The sequence below is a fragment of the Peromyscus maniculatus genome, chromosome 1 (genome assembly GCF_049852395.1).
Source record: "Peromyscus maniculatus bairdii isolate BWxNUB_F1_BW_parent chromosome 1, HU_Pman_BW_mat_3.1, whole genome shotgun sequence".
NCBI lineage: Eukaryota > Metazoa > Chordata > Mammalia > Rodentia > Cricetidae > Peromyscus > Peromyscus maniculatus.
In genome coordinates, this window is record NC_134852.1 from 91,970,610 (window position 1) to 91,998,535 (window position 27,926).

At 47.2% G+C, this 27,926-nt stretch overlaps 1 protein-coding gene across 3 annotated transcripts in view; it reads right to left on the reverse strand.

Moving 5' to 3' along the window:
• The window catches only part of Crtc3 (CREB regulated transcription coactivator 3), a 111,233-nt gene extending 92,629 nt beyond the window's left edge, over nt 1–18,604 (reverse strand). For 2 of the 3 annotated variants that reach the window (XM_076545824.1, XM_076545821.1), the window contains exons 1-2: nt 18,006–18,278; nt 7,579–7,677 (exon numbers count right to left, since the gene is read on the reverse strand). In XM_076545824.1, the coding sequence (XP_076401939.1) occupies nt 7,579–7,677; nt 18,006–18,137 (231 nt within the window). In that variant the 5' untranslated portion in view covers nt 18,138–18,278. Of the gene's footprint in view, nt 1–7,578; nt 7,678–18,005; nt 18,279–18,503 lie in introns of those variants that run through there. The other variant, XM_042278741.2, reaches the window with a different exon arrangement.
• Between the last annotated feature and the right edge of the window lie 9,322 nt (nt 18,605–27,926).

The window sequence follows — 27,926 nt, forward strand, 5'->3', positions numbered from 1 at the left end:
TCCCCAACCCAAAATCCAGCACTAGGGAGGCTGAGGGTCACTAGCAGTCCCAGGACAGCCTGGGCCACAAAGTGAGACCTTGTCTATGAAAACAGCAGTGATGGCAGTTGCTGTTGCCGTTACCAGAAAGAGGAAGGAGAGAATAGGAAAGGAAAATGTTGCAGGAGGAACGGAGAAGAGGGAGGAGGGAAGGGGTGAGGGGCAGGAGAAAGAGAGGAGGAGGACGAGGAGGACAGAGGAGGAAGAGGGAGGAGGGGACAGCAGTGGCCCCAAGTCAACTGAGCATACAAAAGGAGATGCTCAAGCTGGGCATGAGCATTCCCAGCACTCAGGCGGCAGAAGCAGGCAGATCCCTGAGTTTGAGGCTAGCCTGGTCTACATAGTGAATTCCAGGTTAGCCAAGGCTACATAGTGAGACACTATCTCTTAAAAAAACAAAACAAAACACACACACACACAAAAAAAAAACCCTCAACATTATCAGTTATTAGAAAACTGAAGACACAAAGCTTTTTCTACTGCAATAACACATCTATTAAGATGGCTTTTGGGGAGGAGGGAGAGGAAGTTTGGCCAGGGTGCGGGGAAGCTGGAACCCTGTGTACTATGGCCGAGAACTCAACTAGAGCAGCTGCTACAGAAAACAGGCACTTCCTGAGACCTACAAATGATCTCGCACTCCCACTTCTGAGTTTATACCTAAAAAAACTGAAAACAGATTCTTAAACCAGGTGTGAGGCACACGTCTGTACTCTCAAAACTTGGAGGTAGAGGCAGGAGGATTAGAAAGTCACCATTATCTTCAGCTACTAGCCAGTTTGAGGCCAGCCTAGGCTACCTGAGCCCTGTCACAAAACAGGAAATAGAGCCTTGAGATATCTGCACAGCACAGCACATTCACCACAGCATCGCGCACCACAGCCAAGAGGCAGAGCAAAGCGAGTGTCCGCCAGATGAACAGATAAACAAAACGTGGTATGCACATACAATAGAATAGTATTCACCCTTAAAAGGGAAGGAAGTCCTGTCACAATATGGATGAAACTTGAGGAAATTATGTGAGGCGAAACAAGTCAGTCACAGAAAGACAGACGGTGTCTGATTAAATGAGGTGCGTAGAGCAGCCCCATTCACGGACAGAAAGCAGAGGGCAGCTCCCAGGCTGGGAAAGGGAAAACAGAAACGTTTTCTCAATGAGTACCGAGTTCCAGTGCTGTAAGTCTTGGAGATTGGTTGCACAATCATATGAATGTTCTTAATGTCATTGAATTGTATATTTTAAAAATTATTAAGATGGCAAGTTGTGTGTTTGAGGGTGGGGGCTGGCTGGATGACTGTTTTTTGTTTTGTTTTGTTTTGTTTTGTTTTGTTTGAGACGTCTTCCTATACCTCCCTACCTGGCCAACCATCACACTCACAGAGATCCACTTGCCTGTGCCTCCCGGTTGCTGGGATTCAAAGCACATGCTGCCACACCTGGCTGGTTTTTTGGTGCTGGAGAAGATAAGGGTCCGTTGGAACTCGGACCCTTACACCTTGCTGGTGGGAGTGTGACACGGTAAGCACTCTGGAAGCCGGGTGGCAACGTCCTGTAAAGGTCAAGGAGGGCTGGGGTACCGACTGGGGTAAAGGGCTTGGTCAGCGTACCAAAAAGCCAAGTCCAGTCCCCTGCACCAGAAACACACAGAGCCAAATTACCACAGGATCCACCAGTCCCTCTGGGCATCTGCACAGAGCACAACGGCACACGAAGCTGGATGTGGTGGTACCCGTAATTCCAGCACCCAGGAGGCTGAGGCAGAGGGATTGCTCCAAGTCTGAGGTCACTCTGTGTTATACAGTGAGTTCCAGGCCAACCTGGGTTGCAGGATAAGACACTCTCTCAAAAGAAGGGGGCAGGGGAAACGGCCAGGCGGTGGTGGTGCACGCCTTTAATCCCAGCACTCAGGAGGCAGAGCCAGGTGGATCTCTGTGAGTTCGAGGCCAGCCTGGTCTACAGAGTGAGATCCAGGAAAGGCACCAAAACTACACAGAGAAACCCTGGCTCAAAAAAACAAAAAAAAACAAAAAAAAAAAAACCACAGGGAAAAAAAAACAAAAACAAAACATAAAAAGAACAGGAGGAGGAAAAAGGAAAGGAAAAAAAATCCCAGCATCTTTGTACACCATTCATTAACTCAGAAGGTGATCATACTAGAGTAGCATGGCCCTACATTCAAGAACTGGTGTCTTTATAAGAGACAAGAGACAGGGTTAAATCACAGATAAATGGAAAGGTCACATGATAACAGAGCCACAGATGTCAGTGACAGAGCTACTGACCAATGCCAGGGAAAGGTAAGGACAAACTTTTTCCTGGAGCGCTCAGATGGGCATCCCTGCCGACTCCGTGATCAGACTCCCGGACTAAGAACTGTGAGAAAGTGAATTAGCTACTGTAAGCCACCAAGTTGTGGTCCTTTGTACCAGCAGCCACAGGAAACGAGCGCATGCACCAACACAGATGAGACTCCAGTGTGATCGGTTAAAGGCACCAAGAAGCCCGAAGACCACATCCTTTTGATTCCATTCACAGGGCGCTCTGGGGGGGCACGGAGAATGTCCACCAAGGGACACAGCCTCTCTGCAGTGAGGAACCGTCTAGACCTCAGTGACTGGGATGGTGGTTCATGAGACAGTAGATCTAAGAGTCAATTATACCTCAAGAAAGGTAACAGACGAGGACCTATGCCCCAAGACTTCCCTTTGTACATCAGTTTGTTACAAAATTTTCTATCTGGAAGAAGGCTCCTACTAGCCTAAATGAATGAGTATATCATCATCAAATAAAAATAACAGTTACAGACCATAATCCACTGAACAAAATGGGAATTCTTAAATCACACACAGATATACTCTAAATATATGTCAATAAGGATACATAAATATACATATATCAATAAATATATATCAATAAATACATACACATTTGTGTATAGGCATGTGTGTTTATAATGCAAAGTTTAATGAAGTTTAGTGAAGACTTAAGGTAGCTGTGCACAGAACAGTCGTTCATTAGAAGAAGAGCAGCTTCAGAGCGGGAAGCCTGAAAGACCGATTGTGTCTGGTAAAAGGCACAGCCACAGTCACAGGACAGACATGAAATCACATGCCTAATGGGATCCAACCATCACTTCTGAGCTATTCCGACACACCATCATCTGAATCTCATCACAAAGATACAACACGAGCCCCAGGAGAGCGGTGCTGGCGCCTGCGCCTAGCGGGAGAAGGCTTCCCTGCCGTATGTGAAGCCCTGGGTTCAATCTTGAGAACCGGAAAGTGTTCAAAGACAGACAGCAGGGATCGTGCTAGAAAATAATTGCCTGTAACTGTAAAAATGTCGGGTCACAAAAGTCAAAACGGTTTTTCGGTTTCTTTTGAGGCAAGGTCTCATTAATCCCAGCTGGCCTCAAACCTGCTCTATAGTCAAGGATGACTGTGAACTTCTAACCCTCCTGCTCACATTGTTCTGGAAACCCAACAAAGGGCTCCATCAACTGAGTAACATCCTTACCCCAAAGTAATAATTTGACTGTGCATGGTGACCAAACCTGTAATTTCAACACTTAGAGGCCAAGACAGGGGGACAGTTTGATGCCAGCCTGGGATACATACCAAAAAACGAACTAAAACACATTTTACACATGTGTATAGGCACATGTGGGGGGGGGAGGTGGGTGTGCAGGCATATGTGAAGGTCTGAAGCCGCCCCACTTTATTGAGGCAGGGCCTCTTGCTGAAGTGTGGGTACACCAAGCACAGGTGGTGTGGCTGGCCACCTCTGCTTCCTCAGGGCTGTGATTTCTGGTGATGGCCACGCACGCCCAGCTTTTCTGTAGGTTCTGGAGATTCAAACTCTAGTCTTCATACTTACACAGCAAATACTTCCTCTACTGTGTTGTCTCCCCAAGCCCTCAAACGATAATTTTTAAAAAGATTTATTTATTTTGTGTGTACACACGTGTGCCTGAATGTATGAATGTGCACAATGTGTATGCAAGGTGCTCACAGAGACCAGAAGAGGAAATCAGATCTTCTGGCACTAGAGTTCCAGGCAGTTGTGAACTTCCTGATAGGGTGCTGAGAACTGAACCTGGGTCCTCTCCAAGAGCAGCAAATGCTCTTAACTGCTGGACTATTTCCAGCTCCCCCAAATAATAATAATAATATTAGTAGTAACCATTATTATTATTATTATTATTATTATTATTATTATTATTATTATTTTATCAAGACCAGGTTTCTCTGTGTAGACCAGGCTGCTCTTGAACTCAGAGATCCGCCTGCCTCTGCCTCTTGAGTGGTGGATTAAAGGCATCTGTCATTATTCCTGGCTTAAAATAACAAATTTTAGTATTTAAAAAAAAGGATTCTTGCTGGGCGGTGGTGGCGCACACCTTTAATCCCAGCACTCGGGAGGCAGAGCCAGGTGGATCTCTGTGAGTTCAAGGTCAGCCTGGTCTACAGAGTGAAATCCAGGACAGGAACCAAAATTACACAGAGAAACCCTGTCTCGAAAAACAAAAAACAAAAAAAAAAAAAAATAGGATTCTTAGTATGAATGTTTAAAAGCAGAAGTGTCACAGATCCCAGTGTCTTCAAATATTAGCAAAAGCTGAACTGGTTGAACATTCCAGTCTCTGGGCTGGGGAAATGGCTCCATGGGTAAAGCATTTGCCATGGTCATGAGGACTCGAGTTCAGCCCCCAGAATCCACATACAGCTGTACATGACAGCACACATCTGTGAGTCTAGTACTCCTAGAGTGAGATGGAGAGAGAACAATCTCCAGAAGCCTGCACAACAGCTAGCCTGGTGTACACAGCAGCAAAGAGAGAGAGAGCTAGCCTGGTGTACACAGTAGCAAAGAGAGAGAGAGCTAGCCTGGTGTACACAGCAGCAAAGAGAGAGAGCTAGCCTGGTGTACACAGCAGCAAAGAGAGAGAGCTAGCCTGGTGTACACAGCAGCAAAGAGAGAGAGAGCTAGCCTGGTGTACACAGCAGCAAAGAGAGAGAGAGCTAGCCTGGTGTACACAGTAGCAAAGAGAGAGCTAGCCTGGTGTACACAGCAGCAAAGAGAGAGAGAGCTAGCCTGGTGTACACAGCAGCAAAGAGACCCTGTCTCAAAAAGACAGACGGTGAAGACTAACAACTGAGGTTGCCCTTTGACCTCCACATGTGTGCCATGACATGCTTGTGTCCATTCTAACACAAACACAAAAGTACACCACACACACACACACACACACACACACACACACACACACACACACACACAAATGCTCCACAATATTTTGTATCTCATAAAAGCAATGAACTCCGTTTCTCAACAAAGAAGACCCAGCTTTAGAACTGAAGGGAGGTGGGGCTGGGAAGACAGCTGGGTAAGAACACATGCTCCGCAAGCCTGGGAAGCTGAGCTCAAGTCCCCAGCACCCACGTAAAAGCTAAGAACGGCTTTGTGTGCCCATGACCTCAGTATTACTGAGCTCAGACTCACACACGCACATGCACGCACACATACCACACACATGTCACCTACCACATACGCACATCACACAGATCACATACATACCACACACATACATTACCCACCACATGCACACATCACACAGATCACATACATACCACACACATACATTACCTACCACATGCACACATCACACAGATCACATACATACCACACATATACACAAACACACAGATACCACAGACATTACACACACCACATATACACATCCCCAAAATAAGATAGACGGTCATCCAAAGGCATGGAGTTATGATGCTTTATCACAAAGTTTATATATCAACTCTAACATCAAATCCTAACTTGTTAAATTAAAAATGGCAGGCTTCTAACTTCTCTGTGAGTAGGACATCAAAGTAGGTCTAACTCAGATCTTAACTGCAGTACCAGGCACTACTGTCTGCAACACTAATCCCACATTGTTTTAAGAAAGGCTCTTCTGGTAAATGACTCTAGCGCCTGAGACTGCACTAATCTCAGCGCAGCGAGACTGTTATCTATGCCTCTGGCCCACCTGCCCCGTGAGGCCATCATTAGTCATATGATCTGGTGACATGAGTGGTCAAGACTGAGACAGGCTTCAAGTATAAAATACACAACAGACTGTAGGACTCAGCACAGAACAATATGGGAACTCTCTTAGTTTTGTGCGTTGATTATATGTTGAAATGGTATTATGGTATATCTTGGGTTATATAAGTATTCAAATTATTTAAACGAAGCTGGGCATGCTGGCACATGCCTATGATCCCAGGACTTGGAGAGCCACAGTAAGAAAATCAAGAACTTAAGACCAGGGCTGAAGATGTAGCTCAGCTGGTGGAGTGTTTGCCTAGAACAGCATTTACAAAAGTCCTAGGTCCCATCCCCAGTACCCCAATAACCCCAGCACTTTGGAGACAGAGGCAGGAGGATGAAAAGTTCAAAGTTATCCTCACCTATATAGCTTAAGCTGCTCAAGACCAGTAAGAACCTGTCTCAAAAAAAACAAAAACAAAAAGTGAAAGAAAGAAAGAAAGAAAGAAAGAAAGGAAGGAAGGAAGGAAGGAAGGAAGGAAGGAAGGAAGGAAGGAAGGAAGGAAGGAAGAAAGGAAGAAAGAAAGAGAAAACTGAACAACAAGCTAGATGTCGTGGGATACCTGTATTCTCAGCACTCAGGAGGTACAGACAAGAGGATCGGGACACTGAAGCCACCCTGGTCCACACAGCAAGTTCAGAGCAGCCAGGGCTATACAGACTCTATCTCAAAAACCCTAAGCTAAGGCCAGCAGAATACTGACAGGTCAAAGCACTTGTAAATATCTGATGACCTGAGTTCTATTCCCAGAATCCATGGTAGGAGACAACTGACTCTAGAAAGTTGTTCTCTGAAGCTGAGCATAGTAGTACACACCTTTAATCCCAACACTCAGGAGACAGAGGCTGGTGGATCTCTGAGTTCGAGGCGAATCTGGTCTACAGAGAGAGTTCCAGAACAGCCATGACTACACAGAGAGACCCTGTCTTGAAAAATAAACAAACAAAAAGAAAGTTGACCTCCACAGACATGCTGTGGCACAAGCCATGTCTACACACATGCACACATCACACATCCATTCAATGACAGTAAGTTTTCAAATAAATACCTTTTGTTTAAATTATATTAAACTTCATTTCACCAGTTTATTTTCCTTTAGTGTGGCTAGTAGGAAACTCTAACTTAAACATGTGGTTCAAATTACAGTTTGGGGTGCTCTCTATTTTGTTTTCTGATGATGCTGAGGATGGAATCCAGGGTCTGGTACATGCTAGGCAAGTTCTCTGCACACATTTCAACTGGATGCTCAGCCTCTGACTACTTGTGACGTCACATCACCTTCTCTGGCAGACACTATGAAAGAATTTACTCCTGGACTTCCCAGAAGACCGACCTGCACTCAGGCCGAGGCCATTCTTCAAACGCTAATCTTCTCGGGCTTATCTGTCTCTTTACACTCCCTCCAGTGTCACAAAAGCAGGCAATGGAGTACCTGGAACTCCGGTGTGCCGCTCCGCAGCTGGCTCACGTTAGGCAGGGATCCCCCGTGGTACTGTGTAAGGCGCAGTTGCTGAAGCTTCTGAAACTGAACCTGGAAACAGAGTGATTTCAAGAATGTTCAGCAAGATCTGAAAGAGGCATCCAAGTACAGTATTTTGTAGAATGCTTAAAAAAAAAAGTCTTGGTTTCGATTTCTTTTTCTACTTAAGTGACCACAATCTTCAGTTTCCAGAGCTTTCCGGGATCTGTCTCTTGAGTTTTGTTCTGAGATGTGGATCCACACAACTAGGGTGACCTTACGCTCACTGCGCAGCAAAGGATCCTGAGCCTCCTGCCTCTGACTCCTAAGTCTAGGATTACAGGCGTGAGCCACCACAGCCTGGCTGCTTTATGCTTTAGAAAGAATTTATGAATATTCCAAATGTCCTACACACCATGGTGTATAGACATGCAGGCACAATATTTAACAATAAAGACTTTTTAAAAGAAAATTAAGCTATCTAAAAACCAAAAACATTGTTTCCTTTCCTTCTCCACAGATTTCCCCAATCCCATGTACATTTATGCGTCATAACTATGTATGAGGGGTCATAGCACAGATATAACTTGCTGGGGGATTTGTTTGTTTGTTTTGGTTTCTCTCTCTCTCTCTCTCTCTCTCTCTCTCTCTCTCTCTCTCTCTCTCTCTCTCTTTCTTTCTTTCGCTGGAGTCTCATATAGTTAAGCTAGCCTAAAACTCGTTATGTAGCAGAGGCAAGCCTTGAACTCCCAATACCCCAACCCCACAACCACATCTCCTTCCCAAGTCCTGGGATAGCACCACCACACTCAGCCAACATAGGCGCCATCTTGCATACTTACATCATGAGCCTTTTCTAGACCATTATATAATCTGTGTGTGTGTGTCTGTCTGTCTGTCTGTCTGTCTCTGTGTGTGTGTGTGTCTGTCTGTCTGTCTGTCTGTCTCTGTGTGTGTGTGTCTGTCTGTCTGTCTCTGTCTCTCTGTCTGTCTGTCTGTCTCTCTCTCTCTGTGTAATTTTTAATGGCTATGTAACATTTATTTTCCTGAAATCTAACTCATTCTAAGCGTGAGTGATTATTCAATCTCTAGATATGGACTCATTAAAGCAGGCCACGGCAGGCTAATACGATAACTTAATGGGTGGGAGAGCTTGCCACGGAGCCTGATGACCCAAGTTTGATCCCCAGGCTCATATGGTGGAAGGAGGAAACCAACTCCTGCAAGCTGTCCTCTGACCTCTACATGTATGCACGTGCACACACACACACACACACACACACACACACACACACACTTGTAACATAAATATTTAATGAAGGAGGCCACGCAAGCAGGCATCAAGCAGTATCCTACGGATTTCACAGCTTCATTCTTATTTTCAGAGGGCAGTCAAATGTCATATGTCTTCTAAGGCCCACAGCGATGCAGTTTGCCGTTCATGAGTTCTGCTTCTAAAATAATACATTAACTGTGAATTATATAACCCTTGACTTACACTTCATACAGGGGAGAAAGGTCCTAGAGAGACGCCTGAGGCAGATTCTTACCCTCCCATACTCTGTCCTTTAACTATGAAATGAAGTACACCAGACCTGCGCCCTTAGGGTAGGCCAGGTGTTGTCCTTAGATGCCTGGTCCACTTCACCCTTAGCCTTCTGCACAATAATGCAGAGAAACTGCATTACCCTGCATTACAGACCAGGGAACACAGATGCAGGTAAGTTCAATGTCCTGCCCAAGGCCAAGCCACAGCTGCTTCATTCAAAACCCACACTCCTATTCCTACCATGCTATGTTTCTGTTTTCCACTTCTCCCTTAATGATTATACTATTTATTATTATTATTATTTAAAACATCTGATACGGTATAGGAGCTGGAGTAATGACTCGGCAGTTAAGAAAGTGTATTGTTCTCGCAGACGATCCAGTTCAGGTGCCAGACCTACATCAGGCAGCTCACAACGGCCTGTAATCCCAGTTCCAGAGCACTTCCACACACATGAACTCACACAGGCACACAGACACACAAATTTTAAAATTAATTATCAAAAATTATCTAATACAATATAAGTATTCTGTCAGTATGATAGTAAGGAAATTATGACAAGAAAAATTCAATGACCATACGATTTACAAAGTCTGAAAGATTCACAATTCATTGTGGAGCCTATGACTCTCTGATCTATGAATACCTACTATGAAAGCTTTCAGATACGCAGAAGATAGAAATGACTGGAATGAAATCATCTTCTACCTATCCATCAGCTTCTATGATTACCAACTGAGACATCATCATTGCCTCCTTCACTACCTTTGGTACCCTAAGAGAACCCCCAGATGTGATGATATTCCTTAATTTAATATGCATATTCAAAAAATAAGTACACATATTTGTTTGTAAATTTTAAAGGCATATGAAGAAGCCCTTGGGTGTCTTCCTTATACTTACAGTACTTGATTTCTCAATATGCTGTATAGGGAGACATATTAATCATGTTATTATATATTAATCAAAATTAATACTCAGATCTCATAGTCAAATCTGAAGACTCAGTAAGCTATTTCTGCCTATGAGCCAAGTTGAAGAATAAAGCCAGCTTTCCACTTACCATTCTAAATGCACTTACTAGAAGCATCTGACTCGAAATCCTTGAGATGCTACGGCAGGATTCTTGGTTACCTTCATCTAAAGCCTTTCATTCCTTCTTCAAAGACTCACCCAATCCATTTCTTCATTTATATAAAAACTTCACTGTGTGTTAGATACGATGCCAGGCACGCGCTTACAGCGTACACACCTGCCAAAGCTCCTCCTCCTGAGAGTTCCCACAAAGGTCAACCCTTGCCCAGAAGCCTTGACACTCGAACCAGGCCCAATTATACGCCAGCTGGGGACCTGCCTTCCACTGTACTTGAGGCCCTTGCAGAGGACCCCACAACTGCTCGCCCTCTGGAGGAGCCTCTCTCCAGAACCTTCAAAGGCTGCGTGACACCAGCGTGAGCTCTCATGTGGCTAGCCGAGTCATCCCGTGCCCTTCACAAAGGATATAAGGATAACTATAAAAAATACGATGGTGGTATGTGAATTACAGAGACCTGGGCAAGTTCTCTGGCTACTATTTCTGTAGATGTTCTCAGCTACCTCTAAAACCTTTCGGTTATTTTGACACTTTCCTCTTTTGCAATTTTGAATCATTAAACTAGAAGGAAACTTGAGACTGAATTCAACACCTCCGTGCTTACAGATGATGAAAATAAGGGCTAAAGAATGGCTAGACTAAGGCAGAGGTCACAGACTGGCAGCCCACAGGGAGTTCTGACTTGTTCAGTGTTTTCAACTTCAAGTTTAGAACCTGGGAGTCTGCATAAAATCCTGACTTCTAACTTCACTGACGGAAAGAGCAAACAACACTAAATTCGTGTGTGTGTGTGTGTGTGTGTGTGTGTGTGTGTGTGTGTGTGTGTGTGTATGTTCATGCGTTTTGAACACGTAGTTGTGCATTTGTGTGGGCAGTTTTCAGAAAGCAAGAGTTGACCATCTCTTTCCCCATGGGGGTCCTGGGGCGGCCAGCAAGTGCCTTTACCGGCAGAGCCGGCTCACTAGTCCTAACTCATATTCTGCCTGACAACACTGCCTGCTCCTCCCAGGGCCCCGATTGTTTGCCCCAGGCCGCCATAAGCCCTGTCATTCACCTCTGTGGCTAAGAATTAGCTAGCTACCTTTTGCCATCAATTCCTGGTCCTTCCATTCATCTTCCTTATCTACCTCATGCTGAAACAATCATTAGCAAGATCTGGCCTACAGTCACACACTTTAGTAGAATGTCTTCTAATGCCTGTATAAATGAGACAGAACCTGCTCTAATTCTTTTCTGGAAAAGTCTCACAATAGTCAACACAATCCTAATCAAAATCCCAGCAGGGAGCTGGGAGCACAGCTCAGGGCAGAGCACAGTTTAGCGTACCGAAGGCTCAATCTCCAGGACCAAACAGAAATAAAAGTGAAAACAAAACCAGCCAGTCTTATTTTTATAGATTGACAAGATAGTCTAAGATTTATGTAAGTACAAATGGCCCAGTTTAGCGGGAAATATTTTTAAAGATTTATTTTTTAATTATGTGTCTATGTAGGGATGAACACGTATGAGTGCAGGTGCATACAGAGTCCAAAAGATGACTGGGCGCCCTGGAGTTGGAGTTACAGTCAGTTATGAGCTGTGGCTGCTGGGAACCAAACGGGGGTCCTCGGCAAAAGCAGCACATGCTCTTCGCCCCGGAGCCACCTCTCCAGCCCGAGAGCAATTTTTAAGAAGGGCTAAGTGACAAGATTTAAGTTAACAGTTTCAAGATCTACTATAAAGCTATAGTAACCCAGCATGCTGTTGTAAACAAGTCTAGGGTGGAAATACTGGCTGAGGGCTAGGGCACTGCCTAGCATGTATGAATGAATCCTTAGGTTCAATCCCAGGAGGTGGGGTAGAGAGAAAGGTCAGGAAACGTGACAGAGAGTACAAAGACAGACGGACAGACGGACGGACAGGGACGGACACACACACACACACACACACACCTACCTTTTCTAAGGGAAAGGTTTTGAGCGCACAGACATCAGTGTGCCACCCGGATTCAGTCCTAGCTCTGCCCTTACCAGCCTTGTAAAGAAACTTCCCTAAGCCTCAGTTTACTCCATTCACAAAATGATGGAAAATCTAGACAGACAAACCACAAGGTCATTTTGAAAACTGCCTGAGATAAAAAGTGAAGAGATCAGCGTAGGACCTGTCACAGAGCCTCGGATTTAAGCCAAACCTGGTCTCTCCAGGCTTTTTTCTCTACTCTTGGCTCAGAGGCCTCACCATTCTACAGCATATCCATTGCTTGTTTTAACAGAAAACCAAGGAATGGACTGAGGTGGGGGCCGTGGCTCACCTGGGAGAGGACCTGTCTAACATTTGAGTCATCAGTGTTCACTCCTTAGTGCAGTATAAGCTAGGTACGGTGGTACACACCTGTAATCCTAACATCTAGATATGGAGGCAGGAGGGTCAGGGGTTCAAGGTCATTTTTTTTTAAGATTTATTTATTTATTATGTATACAGTGTTCTGCCTGCATGTATGCCTGCAGGTCAGAAGAGGGCACCAGATCTCATTATAGATGGTTGTGAGCCACCATGTGGTTGCTGGGAATTGAACTCAGGACCTCTGGAAGAGCAGTCGGTGCTCTTAACCTCTGATCCATCTCTCCAGCCCTCAATGTCATTTTTGACAACAGTGAGTCTCAGGCCACTATTAAGGCTATATGAGACCTTGTCATAAAAACAATATAAAAACAAAAACAAAACAAACAAAAAAACAAAGCAAGGTGCCCTTCACAGCCAAGCACCTTGAAGTTTCTAAGTCTCCCTCTCTGTCCACCCATCTCTCCACACCTCGCACTCCACCTTCCACAGCGTCCGCACACCAGCGGGAACCGATGGCCTGCACACAATGGGACCAAAGGACACGTCCTTATCATGCAGCGGCGCTGGCCGAGCCGGCGGACATCCCTCCTCCTCACAGCAACCCCTCTGGCCTCTCTCTGGCCATTCGAGCTGTCCTTTAGCCTTTGACGGCACCTCGTCCTCTATCTCCCCTTTAAACGTCGGGGCTCTTGGCTTCTAGGCCCTCTTCACACTTCCCTTTACAGCAGGGGACAAATTCAAGTCTGAGGGAGGGAAGCTCAGTCAGCAGGGCAATCTGGAGCATCATGAGGCAGGCCAAGGAGGTGGTGGGGACTGTGGCTGACTGAAGACCACCACATGTCCTAGTTAATGGGGCATCACCAGACTACTGCTGCCATGCTTTCCGAAATATGATGGAAAGGCCCGTGAGACGACTCGGCAGATAGAGGCACTTTGCTGTGAGGCCTGATGACCAAAGTTTGGCCCTCAGGACCCACATGGCGGAAGGAGAAAACTGACTGCTACCAACTGTCCTCTGACCTCCACAGGCATGTGCATGTACATATGACCCCCAACACACACACACACACACACACACACACACACACACACACACACTTTGGGCCAAGAAAACAAAATAAAAATATGTCCGAGAGCCAAAAATAGGGTGTAGGCCAACAGTCTGTTTGTAGTGTGTGTGTGTGTGTGTGTGTGTGTGTTGCTTTCTTTTGTTTGAAATAGGGTAAGCTGACCTCCAACTTCCTATGTAGCTAAGGATGACTTTACATTTCTCATCCTCCTGCTTCAACTTCCCAAGTGCTGGGATTCCAAGTGTGGGCCACCACACCTGCTTTCTGCTGGGGACCAAACTCAGGACCTGGAGCATTCAATGTAGGCACCCTACCACTAGGATGTGGCCTCTTCCCAAGCAGCCAAATTCCCTGTGGCTAAACTCTGAAGAGCCCCAAATTTGTATCATCACCCAGCCTTCCTTCCTGAGCCCCAGGTCCATACAAACCAATGCCTGCTGGACATGCTTTCCGAGCCTCGAAGACCCCCTCAAACTCAGGACCTCTTCACAGCCACACCCTGCTCCTGCCCGAGTTCTCTCGTGAAGGACCTGGTGTGCCTGAAGCTTCAAGTCTGGGGACCATCTGGACCCTCCCCTCTTACCAGTCTCACTTCTCCAAAGCTCCTCCCACTTTCTAAATATCCCTCAGCTCACCCTTACCCCAGTCAATGCAGCCATGCTCCTGCCTGAGCTTACTGTCACAGCCTTGAAGCAGCTTCTCCTCTCTGGCCTCCTAGATTCTAGGGCTATTCTGGAGCTCGAGGGATCCTTTTAAGATACAAATCAATCCAGGTTCAACCTCCTCAATGGCCTACTATTGTCCTAAGATCAAGTCCCAAATCCCATCTCTACAACCTGATCCTGTGAAGTCTCCAGCTTCTCAAATCTCTCTTCTAATCTGCCTGCTGGACCTTAGGACTCTGTCTGAAGCACACCCCCTTCACACACACATATCCCCACATTCCTTCCCCATACCAGTGATCCTTTAGGCCATCAGAAGTGGCATGGACTTTCTCTTACACATGCCCAGAGCGCCAGCTACTTCCTTTTTATAACATTTACCCAAATGGGTCTTTCCTCCTTAAAAATCTTCCTCTCTAGAGCCTACCATCCATCAGAAGACTGTTGCTAGGCCACTACCCGCATCCCAATTAACCATAACCCAGGCACACACTACAGACACAGCATTTGTGAGCACACTAAGGAGACTGTCCCCGCAAACACCTTGTCTTACCTGCATTGCACACACATACCACGGACAGTCCATTAACCCCACCAATAGCATCCAACTCACAAACAACACAGAAATAATGGACGACACAGCACTCTTCCCAGGCAGATCTGCCTCGAATTTCCTCCTTCTCCTTACCAGGAAATCCTCCTAGTACTCCCTTCTCAAAACTTTCTCGCTGCTAGCCAGACATGGTGGAACATGCCTTTAATCCCAGTACTCAGGAGCCATAGACAGGAGAATCCCAGAGTTTGAGGCCAGCCTGGTCTACAGAGCAAGTTCCAAGACAGTCAGAGCTACACAGAGCCCAGTCTTGAAAAACCAAAACCCGCCCAGCAGTGGTGGCACACGACTTTAATCCCAGCACTCAGGAGGCAGAGGCAGGCGGATCTCTGTGAGTTCCAGGACAGGCTCCAAAGCTACACAGAGAAACCCTGTCTCGAAAAACCAAAACCAAACAAACAAACCAAACCTTTCACACTGCTTTCTGATGCAGCTGAACTACTAAAGCTGGAAAGAAAAAAATTCTCCAAAATCTAGAGCAGTGGTTCTCAACTTTCCTAACACTGTGACCCTTTAATACAATTCTTCATGTTGTGCTGACCCCCAACCATAAAATTATTCCGTTGTTACTCCATAACTGCAATTTTTCTACTGCTATGAATTGTAATGTAAATATCAGATAGGAGAGCCCTGTGGGGGTGGGACCCACAGGTTGAATATCCTACCTACCTGGAAAGTGAAGTTCAAGTCCAGCCCTGAAAGACTGGCTGTGATTACACTGAGAATCTGGAAGCTTGACAGTCTTGAGAAGAAAGGGTACCTAGATCAGTTTCAATGCCTGCCCACCAATAACAAGTCTTCTATAAGCAGTAAGGAAGGTCAGTGCAGCAGCCATCCAGTTACCCTCTATGAACCAGACAGATTGTTCTCCAAATGAGCAGAAGCTCATATATTTGAGGGTCTAGGAGTTCTTTATAAGAAGTGATTTCTTAGGGAAAAATAATCCCTTAAATGCAGAATAAAGAAAAACCCCTGGGTAAAGTCAGTGTTGGTACTTGTATGTGTGAATACAATGGGACCAACTGGTCAGGGAGAAGACACAAGGGGAATTAATATACAAATGATTCCCTGTGCCAGGTAAAGGGCAAAGTGACATAGTTTTGTAGTTATTAGAAGAAAACAGCAATTGGATTAGCCTATAAGCCACAGTTCATCAGGCTTGCTAAAGTCAGCATAGTCACACAGAGAGCCTCAGTTCAGTTCAGCAGAATAGCATTTATCATACTAAATTAAATTTTACTTGGATTTATTGCATTTGTAACCTTGAGTTTATGCTGCACAAATAAATGCTTTGGTTTACAGGTGTATCAAAGCTCTACCCAATGAACTTCACACACAAGTTTATGTGTGAACACACATGAGTAAAATCACAATCAGGTGAACATTAAGAATCTGTGAGGATTTTTTATGTTTAAAAATCTGAACCAGATATGAAGCTAAGGAAAAAGGATGGCAGGCTAGAAGCCAGCTGGGCTATAGAGGGCCACCTTGTCTCATAAAAATAAAAATAACCTGTGAATTACTTACGGCCTCACCTCGAAGGATGGTTTAAAGGGGACTCAGAAATCCCATGAGTGATTGGATCAACTCTAGGCACCCAGACACATATGGATTACGTGTTTGTGTATAACATATGCTTCTAAGCATCACAACACAGGCCTTACATTAATCTGTGGCTTTTACCCACACATTCTCTTCAATGTGTTCTAAACTTGTCAAATTCAGCCTAATCAAGGTCACGAAATGTAAAGGCCTGTGGATGTCAACTGGTAAGGGGTGGAGCTGGTCAGGGCAAGAGCAAATTTTTTCTTAAAACATTCTTTATCCATCCTTTTTTTTTTTTGTCTTAGCTACACCAGAAGAAAACATTACATAAATATTATAAATGGTCTCGGTGTGGGGGACTCACTCGGTGCCAGTGAGTGCTGTGGCTTGTATTATAGCAAAATAAAAATAGAGCTCATACTCCACTTGAGAGTGGCAACATGAGAATTCAAGATTGTTACCAGGTCTCTCAATTTTTAAAGTAAATGTAGTTTATATTATAAATTTATATTAGTTCAGTTTGTGCTAAATTTATATTTAAAGAAAAACACCCTATATTAAAACCCTGGCAACAGATTTTCTTGTTTTAAGTTCCTGAACACTATGGTGGCCAAAAATATAGTAAGTCTGCAAATCAGGGAGCAGGGAAACAACCAGTTTGCAATCTGCCCTAACGTCTCCTTCCAGCTGCCCACCCCCAGCATCTTCCCGGCTTCTCGCATCTGACAACGTGCCTTCAAGGCCAGCACTCAGGATCCTCAAGGCTGCCCACTCACACGTCGACCCTCTGCGGTCCGGCACAGACTCTCCTGCTCTCCATCCTCTGCAGCTCTGCTCCAGAGACCTGGCCTCCCAGGCGTTTGTCCCGACTTGCTCCTTACTCGTTCCTCTGGGTCCCTCCTCAGTCCCCGTCTCCGCCGGGGACCCCGTCCATCCCACCCGACATCTGATGTCGAGCAAACACACCGGACCACGTAAAGCACCTCTAAGAGGCGAAAAGGGGGAAAGCCACAAACTCGTCACGGAATCACATCGCGGTACCCAGGCCCCCTGCCACTCGGGCCAGCCGTCCATTCACTTGTGCGCGCACCGAGCTTTTCCCCCCCGCGCCGGGGAGGACGCGCGACCCTCGAGCCCCTTCCAGGCCGACAGTCCAGGGCTCGTGGGCGGTGGGTGTCCAGAGCACCGAGGAGCCGCACCGCCCGAACCGAACCGGGCGGGTCTCGGTCCCGCCTCGGCGCTGCGTGCGATTTCCTCTCGGGGTCATCCTCCCGCTTAGGCCGCCGCTGCCCGCCTTTCCCCGGCTCCGCCGTTCCCAGCTCCCCGCACCCACCGAAGGCCCGGGCGACCCTCGCACCTCCACCGAGATCGCGAGGCGCACTTGGTGTCGCCAGGCCGGCCAGAGCCGAGGCCGCAGCCGCCCCGGCCCCGCTCCCCACCGCGGCCCCCGCCCGGCCCCGCCGCCGCCGCCGCCGCTGCCGTCTCGGCCGGAGCGACCTCTCCCCCGCCTCCCGCCCGCACCGCCCGCGGCGGCCCCGGGCCTCACCCGCGACAGGGTGAGGTCGGTCATGAGCTGCTCGAAGGCCCGCGTCTCCTCGGCCTGCCGCTGCGTGTGCAGCGCGATCTTCTCACTGAACTTCCGCGGGTTGGCGCTGCCCGAGCCCGGCGAGGCGGCCATGGCGCGCGCCCCGCGCCAGCGGGGCTAGGCAGACGGCAAAGGCGCGGGGCCCCCGGCGGCTCGGCCCACCCGGTCGCTCCGCAGGCCGCCCGAGCCGACGCCCGAAGCCTGTCCTCCGGCGCGACCCGGCAGAGGAGCCGCCGCGGCCCCGGAGCCAGCGAGCGGCCGGGAGCGCGCCGAGGTCCGCCCCCACGCGCCGGCCCCGCCCTCGGCGCGGCCTGCTGGCTGGGCCTCCCGGCCCCGAAGCCCGGCCTCCCGCGGTCCCGTCGGGCCTCCCCGCCGCCCGGCCCGACCGACCGACCGACCTCCCGCGCGCCCACGGCGCTCAGCCCGCCGTCCCCAGCCTGGTGGTCCCCTCACACCTACCTCCCCGTCGGCAAAGCTACACCGCGCCCATGCGTGGGCGCCGCTGGGTACCACTGCCCACATCCTCCGGCTTCGGGATGGACTTTGGATTGAGGGGACTCGTTGAGAAGAGGGTTGTGCCAGTCAATACCCCTACGCTCTCCCAGCGAGCGTGATTTAGTTTGCGGGTGCGACCTGATGGACCTCACTTGGAGGAGTTTTCCACGGAGCGTACCTGGGGACCTCATTGGAACGGCCTGGAGGCCAACGACTGCCGCCTCCTACCCATTCCGGTTTAGTTTCCTGGTGGCCTTCTGAGGTCACCATCACCACCACCACCAAAATCAGCCTAAGCCCGGATCTCAGTTTCTAACCCTAACTCCTGTTTTACACCAACTAGAGACACTGTGCGGGCCACAGCAGCCTTGTCACTCACAGCTGGAGCGCCAGCCCCCATTTTTTGCAAATGCCCCTGTGGTGTCTACAAAACCCCAGCTTCAGGCGGTGCCAACTCTACCTTTTTTTTTTTTTTTAAGATTCGTTTTATTTTTAACTATGTGTAAGTGTGTGGACATGTGTATGCAGTTGCCCATGGATATCAGAGAATCCAGACGACCCTGGACTGAAAACCAAACTCGGGTCCTCTGCAAAAGCGGTATATACTTTTTTTTTTTTTTTAAGTTTAGTATTTTTGAGACAGGGTTTCTCTGTGTAGCCCTGGCTGTCCTGGAACTCACGCTGTAGACCAGACTGGCCTGAACTCACAAAGATCTGCCTGTCTCTGCCTCCCAAGTGCTGGGATTCTCTTAACATAGTGGTTCTCAACCTTCAAATGCTGCGACCCTTTAATACAGTTCCTCATGTTGTAGTGACCCCCCAACCATACATTATTTTCATTGCTAGTCAATAACTAATTTTGCTACGGTTGTGAATCGTAGTGTAGATATTTGATATGCAGGATATCTGATATGCAACCCTTGTGAAAGGGTCCTTCAACCCCAGAGGGGTCTCGACCCATAGGCTGAGAACCACTGTCTTCAACGCTGAGCCGCCTCTCCAGCCTGTTCAATTTTGTCTTTTTAAAACAACCGGTTGCTTAATCATGTTTCCCCCTTTTCAGCCCGGAAGCTGCTTCCAGCATAATTGTACACCAAGATGTCCTGGAGAGTGTTGAGCATGTCTGTGTTTTATAAATTAGGACGTATTAGAGACATGCAGAAAGTAACATTAATAACACCCACGCACCTCATGATTAAACCATCAAAACATTTTTGCAGGGCCCAGGAATAGTGTTCAGCTGTAGAGCGCTTGTATGACAAGCCTCGGGCCCTTGGTTTGATTCCAGCATTGCAAATAAAATTGAAAAAGCATTTTGGGGCCAGCGAAATGACTCAGTGGATAAAAGCTAGATGACCCGAGTTTGATCCCTAAAGCCCGTGGTGGAAGGAAAGAACTGAGTCCTGAAAATCGTTCTTTGACCTCCACACCCAGGTTGAGGCAAGCATATACCACACACACACACACATACACACACACACACACGCACACACACACACATACTAAAACTTTTAAAAAGTCATTTTGCTTCATACCCATGGAGTTTATGAAAAAAAAGTCCCGCCCTCATTCTTCTTTGTCTCCATAAACTGTGACTATGTTCCTGTTGATGTCTATCGTTACTGTTCATTTTTTCCAAAATTAACATACACTGATTTACTATTCATGTTTTATGCTTTTATTGTGTATGATTTATTAATCCAATGACTATATGTAGAATATGAAGTTTTATGTTTTAAGTTTGTACAAAAATGAGACTGGGTATTATGGCACAAGTCTGTAATCCCAGCACTTGAGAGGCGGAGGCAGTAGGATCAGGAGTTCAAGGTCATCCTTCATGAGACTGAAGCCAGTCTGGATTATATGACTTTGTCACAAAAACATAATTATAGACATGATATGCAACTTTTTTATTTCCTGTGATGTTTTTAGGATGTGTTGATTTTTTAAAATTTATTTATTGTATGTGTGTGTTCACGTGTCAAGTTGACTTTGTGGTGGTTATTTCTCTGCTTCTACCGTGTGGGTCCCATGCATCTAACTCAGGTTAGTGGCAGGCACCTTCACCTACAGAGCCTCCTTGATAGCCCCAGATTCTTTGGTTATAGTTAGGTTTATATATCTGCTGTGTCGGGCCTATCCACCATGCATTTTTTTGTTTTTTATTTCTTCATCTTTATGTGTATGTGTGCTCTTTCATGAGTTTATGTGCGAGATGTGTGTGTAGGAACGCTTGGAAAAGGGCATCAGATCCCCGGGAACTGGAGTCGCAGATGGTTGGTCATGAGCTGCCAGGTGGGTGCTGGGAACTGAACCCTGGCCCTCTGCAAAAACAGTAAGTGCTCCTAACCACTGAGCCGTCTCTCCAGCCTCACCCAAGCTTTTCCTTTACCTGTTATTTTCTGCCTCTATGTCACACTGAATTTAGTTTCAAACAAGAGAGACCAGGCTGGGCATAGTGTCAGATACCTGAGATCCCAGCACTTGGAAGGTAGAGCAGGAGGATTACAGGTTAGAGGTCATTCTGGGCTGTGTAGTTAAACCCTGCCTCAAATATAAATAGATAGATAGATAGATAGATAGATAGATAGATAGATAGATAGATAGATAATAGCAAGTGCACACAGGCTGGAGAGATGGTTCAGTGGGTAGGAGCACTCGCTACTCTTTGAGAGGACCCGTTTGGTACCCAGCAGACTGGGTGTTCACAACCACCTGTAACTCCCTCTGCAGGGGAGCTAACACCTTTGGCTTCCACAGGACCTGCACTCATGTGTGCATGCCCACATAGAGACACACAGACATAATTAAATATGATCGAAATAAATCTTAAAAAAAAAAAAAAAAAAGCCAGGCATGATGGCGCACACTGAAGTACTTGGGAGGCCGAGGCAGGAGGATTTCTGTGAGTTAGAGAACAGCCTGAGCTACATATTGAGTTTCAGGCCAGGCAGGGCTGCCATACCAAGACCCTGTCTCCAACACAAGCATATAAACAGGTGCAGTGACACTTACCTTTAATCACAGCATTTGGGAGGCACAGTCAGGTAGAGCTCTGTGAGTTCAAGGCCAGCCAGGTCCACATAGTGAGTCAGGCTCCCTTCCCCACCACCTTAATAAACAAACAAACAAAACCAAATAAACTAGAAATCCATCCTAGCTAGTTCAAATAATAAAGGAATTGCTTAGTAACCTATTCGGAGGGCTGGTAGCAGACTCGGATGCTGAGGGCCTGACTCCAGAAAGGAGCCAGCAAACGAACCACTACCTCTCCTGAAATAGGAAGCCACCAACCTGATGGGAAAGCTGTCACTACACTTAGCAGCTCTGAAAACACACAGGAGGAGGAATACTCCCCACCCACAGTTTCGTTTTCCAAGGTTTCAATTACACTCCATCAACCATAGTCTAAAAATATTAAGTGGGACATTCCGAAAATTAATAATTCATGAGTTTTACATTGCTTGCCAATCTGAGTAGCAGACTGAAAATTGGTGTCATCTCACAAGTGAATGGGAGGCATCCGCTCGCCCAGCATGTCCGTCCGTCCGTCCTTGCTGTAGAGACCGCCTGCCTGTGGGTCACAGGGTCTCGGGTAGCAGATCAACTGCCATAAAATGCTTTGGTCACCTTTATTTCACCTAATAAAAAGCCCCAGTGGGGGCCGGCAAGGGGCTCGGGGAAAGTGTATGCAGAGGACTCAATGCTGTCTGTAATTCATGCAACCACTGGGGGCCCTAGAATGGAGTCCCACCACAAGGGAACCGCTACTGCATTGTCATGGTGAGAAGCCACCGTAGGAAACTCAGGCACCACTGCCACAGCCCTCCCCAGCAGCAACAGCACACACACACACACACACACACACACACACACACACACACACACACACACTCGCTTCACTTCTCTTCAGCAAGCTTCCCTTCTTATTTGTTTCTTCACTGAACTGTCTCACTGTCCTGCTGTTGACTTTTTGAGACAGGGTCTCAAGTATCCCAGGCTGGCCTCCAGCTCACCATGTAGCCAAGGACCATCTTGGTCTAGTTTTCCTACCTCCACCTCCCCACTGCTGGGATTACAGGTGAGCACAAACACACCGAAGGTTTTGGGGCACAACCCAGAACCTTCTGTGCACTAGGGGAGCATCTCTAACTGGGCCCCAGGGTTCTGGGTGCTTTTTTCCCTGTTGGTTTGATGGTTGTTACTTTGTAGATAATCCCTAGCTTCTCTTTGGAACAGGGATAACAGATGTGGCTCAACTAAATTGTTCTTTGGTTTTTGCTTTATCTTAAAATGCCCGCTCTCTAGCAAAGCCGTCTTTGGAATAAGGCATTAATCTCACCGTGTCTGTTATCCTGACCCCCAACATGATACTCTACCTCCTCTCCCCTCCTTCTCTCCTCTCCTGTTCCCTCTACCCCACCTCCCTAAAAAACATTGCTTATTCACTCACTCACTCTTTTATTTATTTGATGTGTGTAAGCGTGTTTTCTGCTTTTCTGTATGTGCACCACCCAAACACAGTGCCCGCACAGTCCAGAAGAAGGCATTAGAACCCCTGGGACTGGATTTACAGAGGGTGACTAGATACCATGTGGGTGCTGGGAACCCAATCAGGTTTCTCTGCAAGAGCAGCCAGTGCTCTTAACTACCCAGCCATCTCTCCAGCCCCCTTCTTTTTTTTTTTTTTCTTGTATGTGAACACATGTATGGTTGTTCCTGTATATGTGAGTGCACATGTATGTGTGCCTGTGAACGGCAGAGGCCAATCAGGTGTTTTCTTACCAGGTAAACACTCTGACAACTGAACTTCATTCCCCAGCCCTCTGTCTCTGCCCCCCATAGTGGTTTCTCTGTAGACAATCCTGTCTTCATTTGATTACTTTGCAATTTTGTTCTGTGCATCAAGATATGGATTTTAGGATTTCAAAAATTTAAATCTAAAGAGCTTGTTTACTTAAGAGTGTATTTCAATCTAAAGATCTTGTTGTCTCAGATGGGATCTCTCACTGGGACCTGGAACCTTCTTGATTAGGCTAGAGAGATGGAGTCTCTCACTGGGACCTGGAACTTTCTGATTAGGCTAGACTGGTTGGCTAGCCAGCCCCAGGGAGCTGCCTGTGTCTGCTTCCAGCTCCAGAGCCGGGCTTAGAAACACAGGCCAACATACCCAGCCTTGTTGCTGCTGTTGACGAGAACCTGAGGACTGAGCTCAGATTCTCTCACTTGTATTACAAGCGCTGAACTGACCGAGCCGTCTCCTCAACCCAGTATTTCTGTGCTTTTGATCCAGATCCTTGGATCTCAAACATGAATTCTGGGCTCAGTGGGTAAAGAAGGCGCTGTCACCACGCCTGACACCCTGAGTTTAATCCCTGGGCCCCACGTGATGGAAGGAGAATAGCGACTCCCCCAAGTTGTCCTCTGCGCTCCATAGGCACATCCTGCGCACACACTTCATTTAAAAAAAAAGAAAGTAACTTCAGGTTAAGGAAAGGTCACTTTCCCACAGTGCCGTTCTCTGAGAAACTTTCTCCTCCCTCTGAAAGTCACAATCCAGGAGGGGAGCAGCTTTGCCATCTGCCTTCCCCGTCTGTTCCTTTTAAAAGGTCCTCAGCAGCCACCAACGAGCCCTGTCCCTTTCCCACTGAACAGAACTTAGTCTCGGGCAGTGAAGACGGGTGTGGGGGTACCTTCTGTTTTCTCGGGAGCTGAAGATGCAGAGTTGGCCTTTTATAGAAGTTGTTCTTTAGTTCACATCACACTACCCTTTCTATTGAGTGTCTGGTAACTCCTATCGAGGGCTCGCTGCCACAATTCCGAGCTCTGTGTATCTATAGTTAATGTCTTTTACTCCTGCAACCAGGGCCAGTGGCTGTGACCGAGTACGTTTATCAAGCATACCTTTTATTTTTCCAGTAAGGGGGCCTTGCACCTGTCTGTGGTAGGCCAATACTCTACCACAAGTGTGTGTGTGTGTATATATATATATATATATATTATGAATATATATAAATGAATCTATATAATATATTAACTTCAAAATTATTTTCTAGAAAGTAAACGATAAAAATTTAGGACCAACAGGTTATACTTATTTTTTACTCTGTGTGTCTGTGCATACGTTTGTGCATGTGAGTCAGAAGAGGGCGTCGGATCCCCCACAGCTGGAGTGACGCTGTGGAGCTGCTTGGCGTGCTGGGAGCTGGACTGGGTGGGTTCCTCCACAAGAGCTAAGTAAGCCACCTCTCCGGTCTCCCAAAGGTTATTTTACTCTTTGTTACAGGCAGGGTCTCGTTTATCCCTGACTGAACTGGAACTCATTTCTGAGGGTGACCTTGAACTACGGATCCTCCACAATAGGTGTATGTCACCACACCTCAATCCATGAGGTGCTGGGGGCCGCACCAAGGACTCACTTTCTGAGCAACACCCACAGCTCAGCTGGCTTTGCTTATGTGCATATGTGTGCACTCTCAGTGGAGACTGAGCCTAAATCCTTATGCACGCTGCGCCAACACAAACTTCAAACAAACTTACTAAAACTATAATACAATTGCAGTATGAAGTCCAAAATTCTACACAAATTTAAGATACAAGTGCACAATTTCCCCTTTTTTGTTTTCTAATAGTATTACCATTTACAGCTCGCCTACGGTAAATCCTAGCTTCTTCTTACACGAGGCTTTCAGAGCAGCCCGGGAACATAAGTCACACTGACAGCCGGTGAGACCTTGGGAAGGGTCAGCGAGCTGGGGCTGTGAGGATAGAAAGTCTGTGGAGAGCTGTGCCCCGTGGAGTTCAGTGGGCTTCATGACGGGTTGATTTCAGCTTTCCTTGGATTTTTATTGTTGTTTTTCTTCCTTGTATATTTATTTATTTTAGCCAGAGGGCAATATTACTAAAGTTTGAGAGAAAACCAGTAGGCCCAGCAGGCTGTAAATCCTGGCAGCTATTGGGAGGAGGGAGACGGAGAAGAGGAAGAGAGTCTTGCCTTTGAGTTAGGAGCCAAGAAAGCAGGCAGGTCAGAGATGAAGGTTGGTGAGGAGATGCCAGGAGGCGATAGGGAGGTCTTCAGAGAAAGGGAGAAAGCCCAGAGTACAGGACAAGTATGCTTAGGATCGGGCAGGTGTTTAAAGAAGAAAAAGACAGGAGAGAGAGAGAGAGAGAGAGAGAGAGAGAGAGAGAGAGAGAGAGAGGGATGGCTGGGTGGTTAGAGCTTGTACGGCTCTTGCAGAGGACCTGAGTTCAGTAACCAGCACCTAGGTCAGGTGACTCAACAATTGCCTGGATCTGCAGCTCCAGGGGATCCTCGCTCTCTTCTGACCTCTCTGGGCAACTGCACTCGTATGCACATACATCCTGCCTGCCCCCTGCCCAGAGATGCACACGCATACACATAATTACAAATAAAATAAGTCTTTCTAAAAAAAAAAAAAAAATCAGAGCCGCTTATGTATTTATCTTCTGTGCAGGGTGATGGAAGCTTGTGCTCCCCCCACCTGCTCTGTAATAGAAGAGAGAAACGCTTGTTAGCCCAAGAATCCAGGGCCCATTGTTCTTCCTACAACCGCCACCAAATAGTTCCAATTCCCAAATACGTCCAGAACTCCCCCACCTCCTTCCATCCCAACACCCAGTGCACGCCACCAAAGCGCTCCCTAATTGAGACCTTAATTGGTCCACTGTGTATCGGCCGGGATCCCAGCAGGAAACAGGTGGTCCACTCAAATGGAGTGATTGGCGGAGAAGTTAATTAAGAGGCAAGGCAGAGCTTAGGAATAACGCAGTTCCTCTGGGGGCTAGTTACAGCAAGAATCGTTAGCTCGAGGCCCAAGGGTCTTGGGGCAAGATTGTTTACTGCCCCTGGGGAGGAGTGTTTGGAAAAGTTGCCTGATAGGGCCCTGGGTAGAGAGAGGAGCCAGTTCCCAGAGATCCGGCAGAACAAATCCTGTGCTCTCCAGTCTACCAAAGGCCAAGCCCACTCAGAGGCCACAGGGGAATAGTGATGGGTGTCCCTGTGCAGCCAGGGACAGTGGATTCCCAGGGCACAGGGTGGGGAGGGGGGTATTGGAAACTGGCTCCTGAGGGCTACAGACACCGGGAACAACCTGTCTTGAGTCCAGCCTCTGGAGCGGCACACCCTTCAAATTTCTGAAAGTACTCTCTGAGCCGTTCTTTTTGAATTCATCAGTAGCTTCCCATTGTCCTCAGAAGGGACCCGGTGGGGCAGGACAAGCTCCGGAGAGATTGTCCACACTTCTTCCCAACTGGGCATTCACTGACCAGTGGACAAGGCCAGAAACTCAGGGGAACAAGCCACAGAGAAGGTTCCCACCAGTTGCGGAAGAATCTGAAAGATGGAGCTGTGGAGGCAGAGATATTTGGGGAAAGCTGGGTGGCACAAAGTTCAGCAGGGGTCTTGACTTCTCAGAGCTGTACCCCCGACCAAACCTGCAAATGCTGCTGACTGGTCAGGGTCTCTTTTTCCTTTCGTGAGCTACATCTATATAGAAATGGGTTTTGTTTGTTTGTTTGTTCATTATGAACTCACAAAGTTGCTTCTCCTTCAAGATTCTTCCCCCAGTGGAAAAGCTTAGAGCTGTGTGTGCTGGCTCATGCCTGTAATCCCACCACGTGGAGCCTGAGGAAGATGGGGAGTTCAAGGCCATCCTCCAATACATGAGTTCCAGGCTAGTCTAGGCTACAGGAGACCATCTCACAACCCCCAAATATGTATATATACATGAAGTCTAGGAGTTTATAATGATACCTTATGTTTTTTAGACAGGGTCTTGTAGGTGATCCTCCTGCCTCAGCCTCTTAGGGGCTGGGAATTCAGTGCACTGTGTTGGCATGCTGCTGTATTCAGATGTGTTCGTAGGGATTTGTTGTTGTGTTTTGTTGTTCATCTGCACTTGAGACAGGGCCTCATGTACCCTAGCTCTCATATATTCATTTTTCAAAATGTGCGTATACACAAGTGTCAGGGGCCACCTAAGTGTCACAGCACGTGTGTGGAGGCCAGAGGACCCTGGCAGGAGCTAGTTCTCTTTTTCTACCAGGTGCCTCCCGGGTATCAAACTCATTATCAGGGTGGCGGCTGAGCCATCTCCCAGGTCCTTAATCTTCCAATGTTCCTGCCTCCTCCTCCAAATGCCATGATTGCCAATGTGTGCCTGGTGTCTGGTTCATGACGTTCCAAGGGCTCCATGCACGCTAGCCAAGTCTGCACCAAAAGAGCTACATGCCAGCTCCACTCATGATGATTTCATTTTACACAAAGTTCATTAGTCACTTTTATTTATTTCTGTGTTGTGAGTGTATACACATGTGTGTGCACAAGTGTGGGGGTACTTGAGGAGGACCAAAGAAGGCATCAAATCG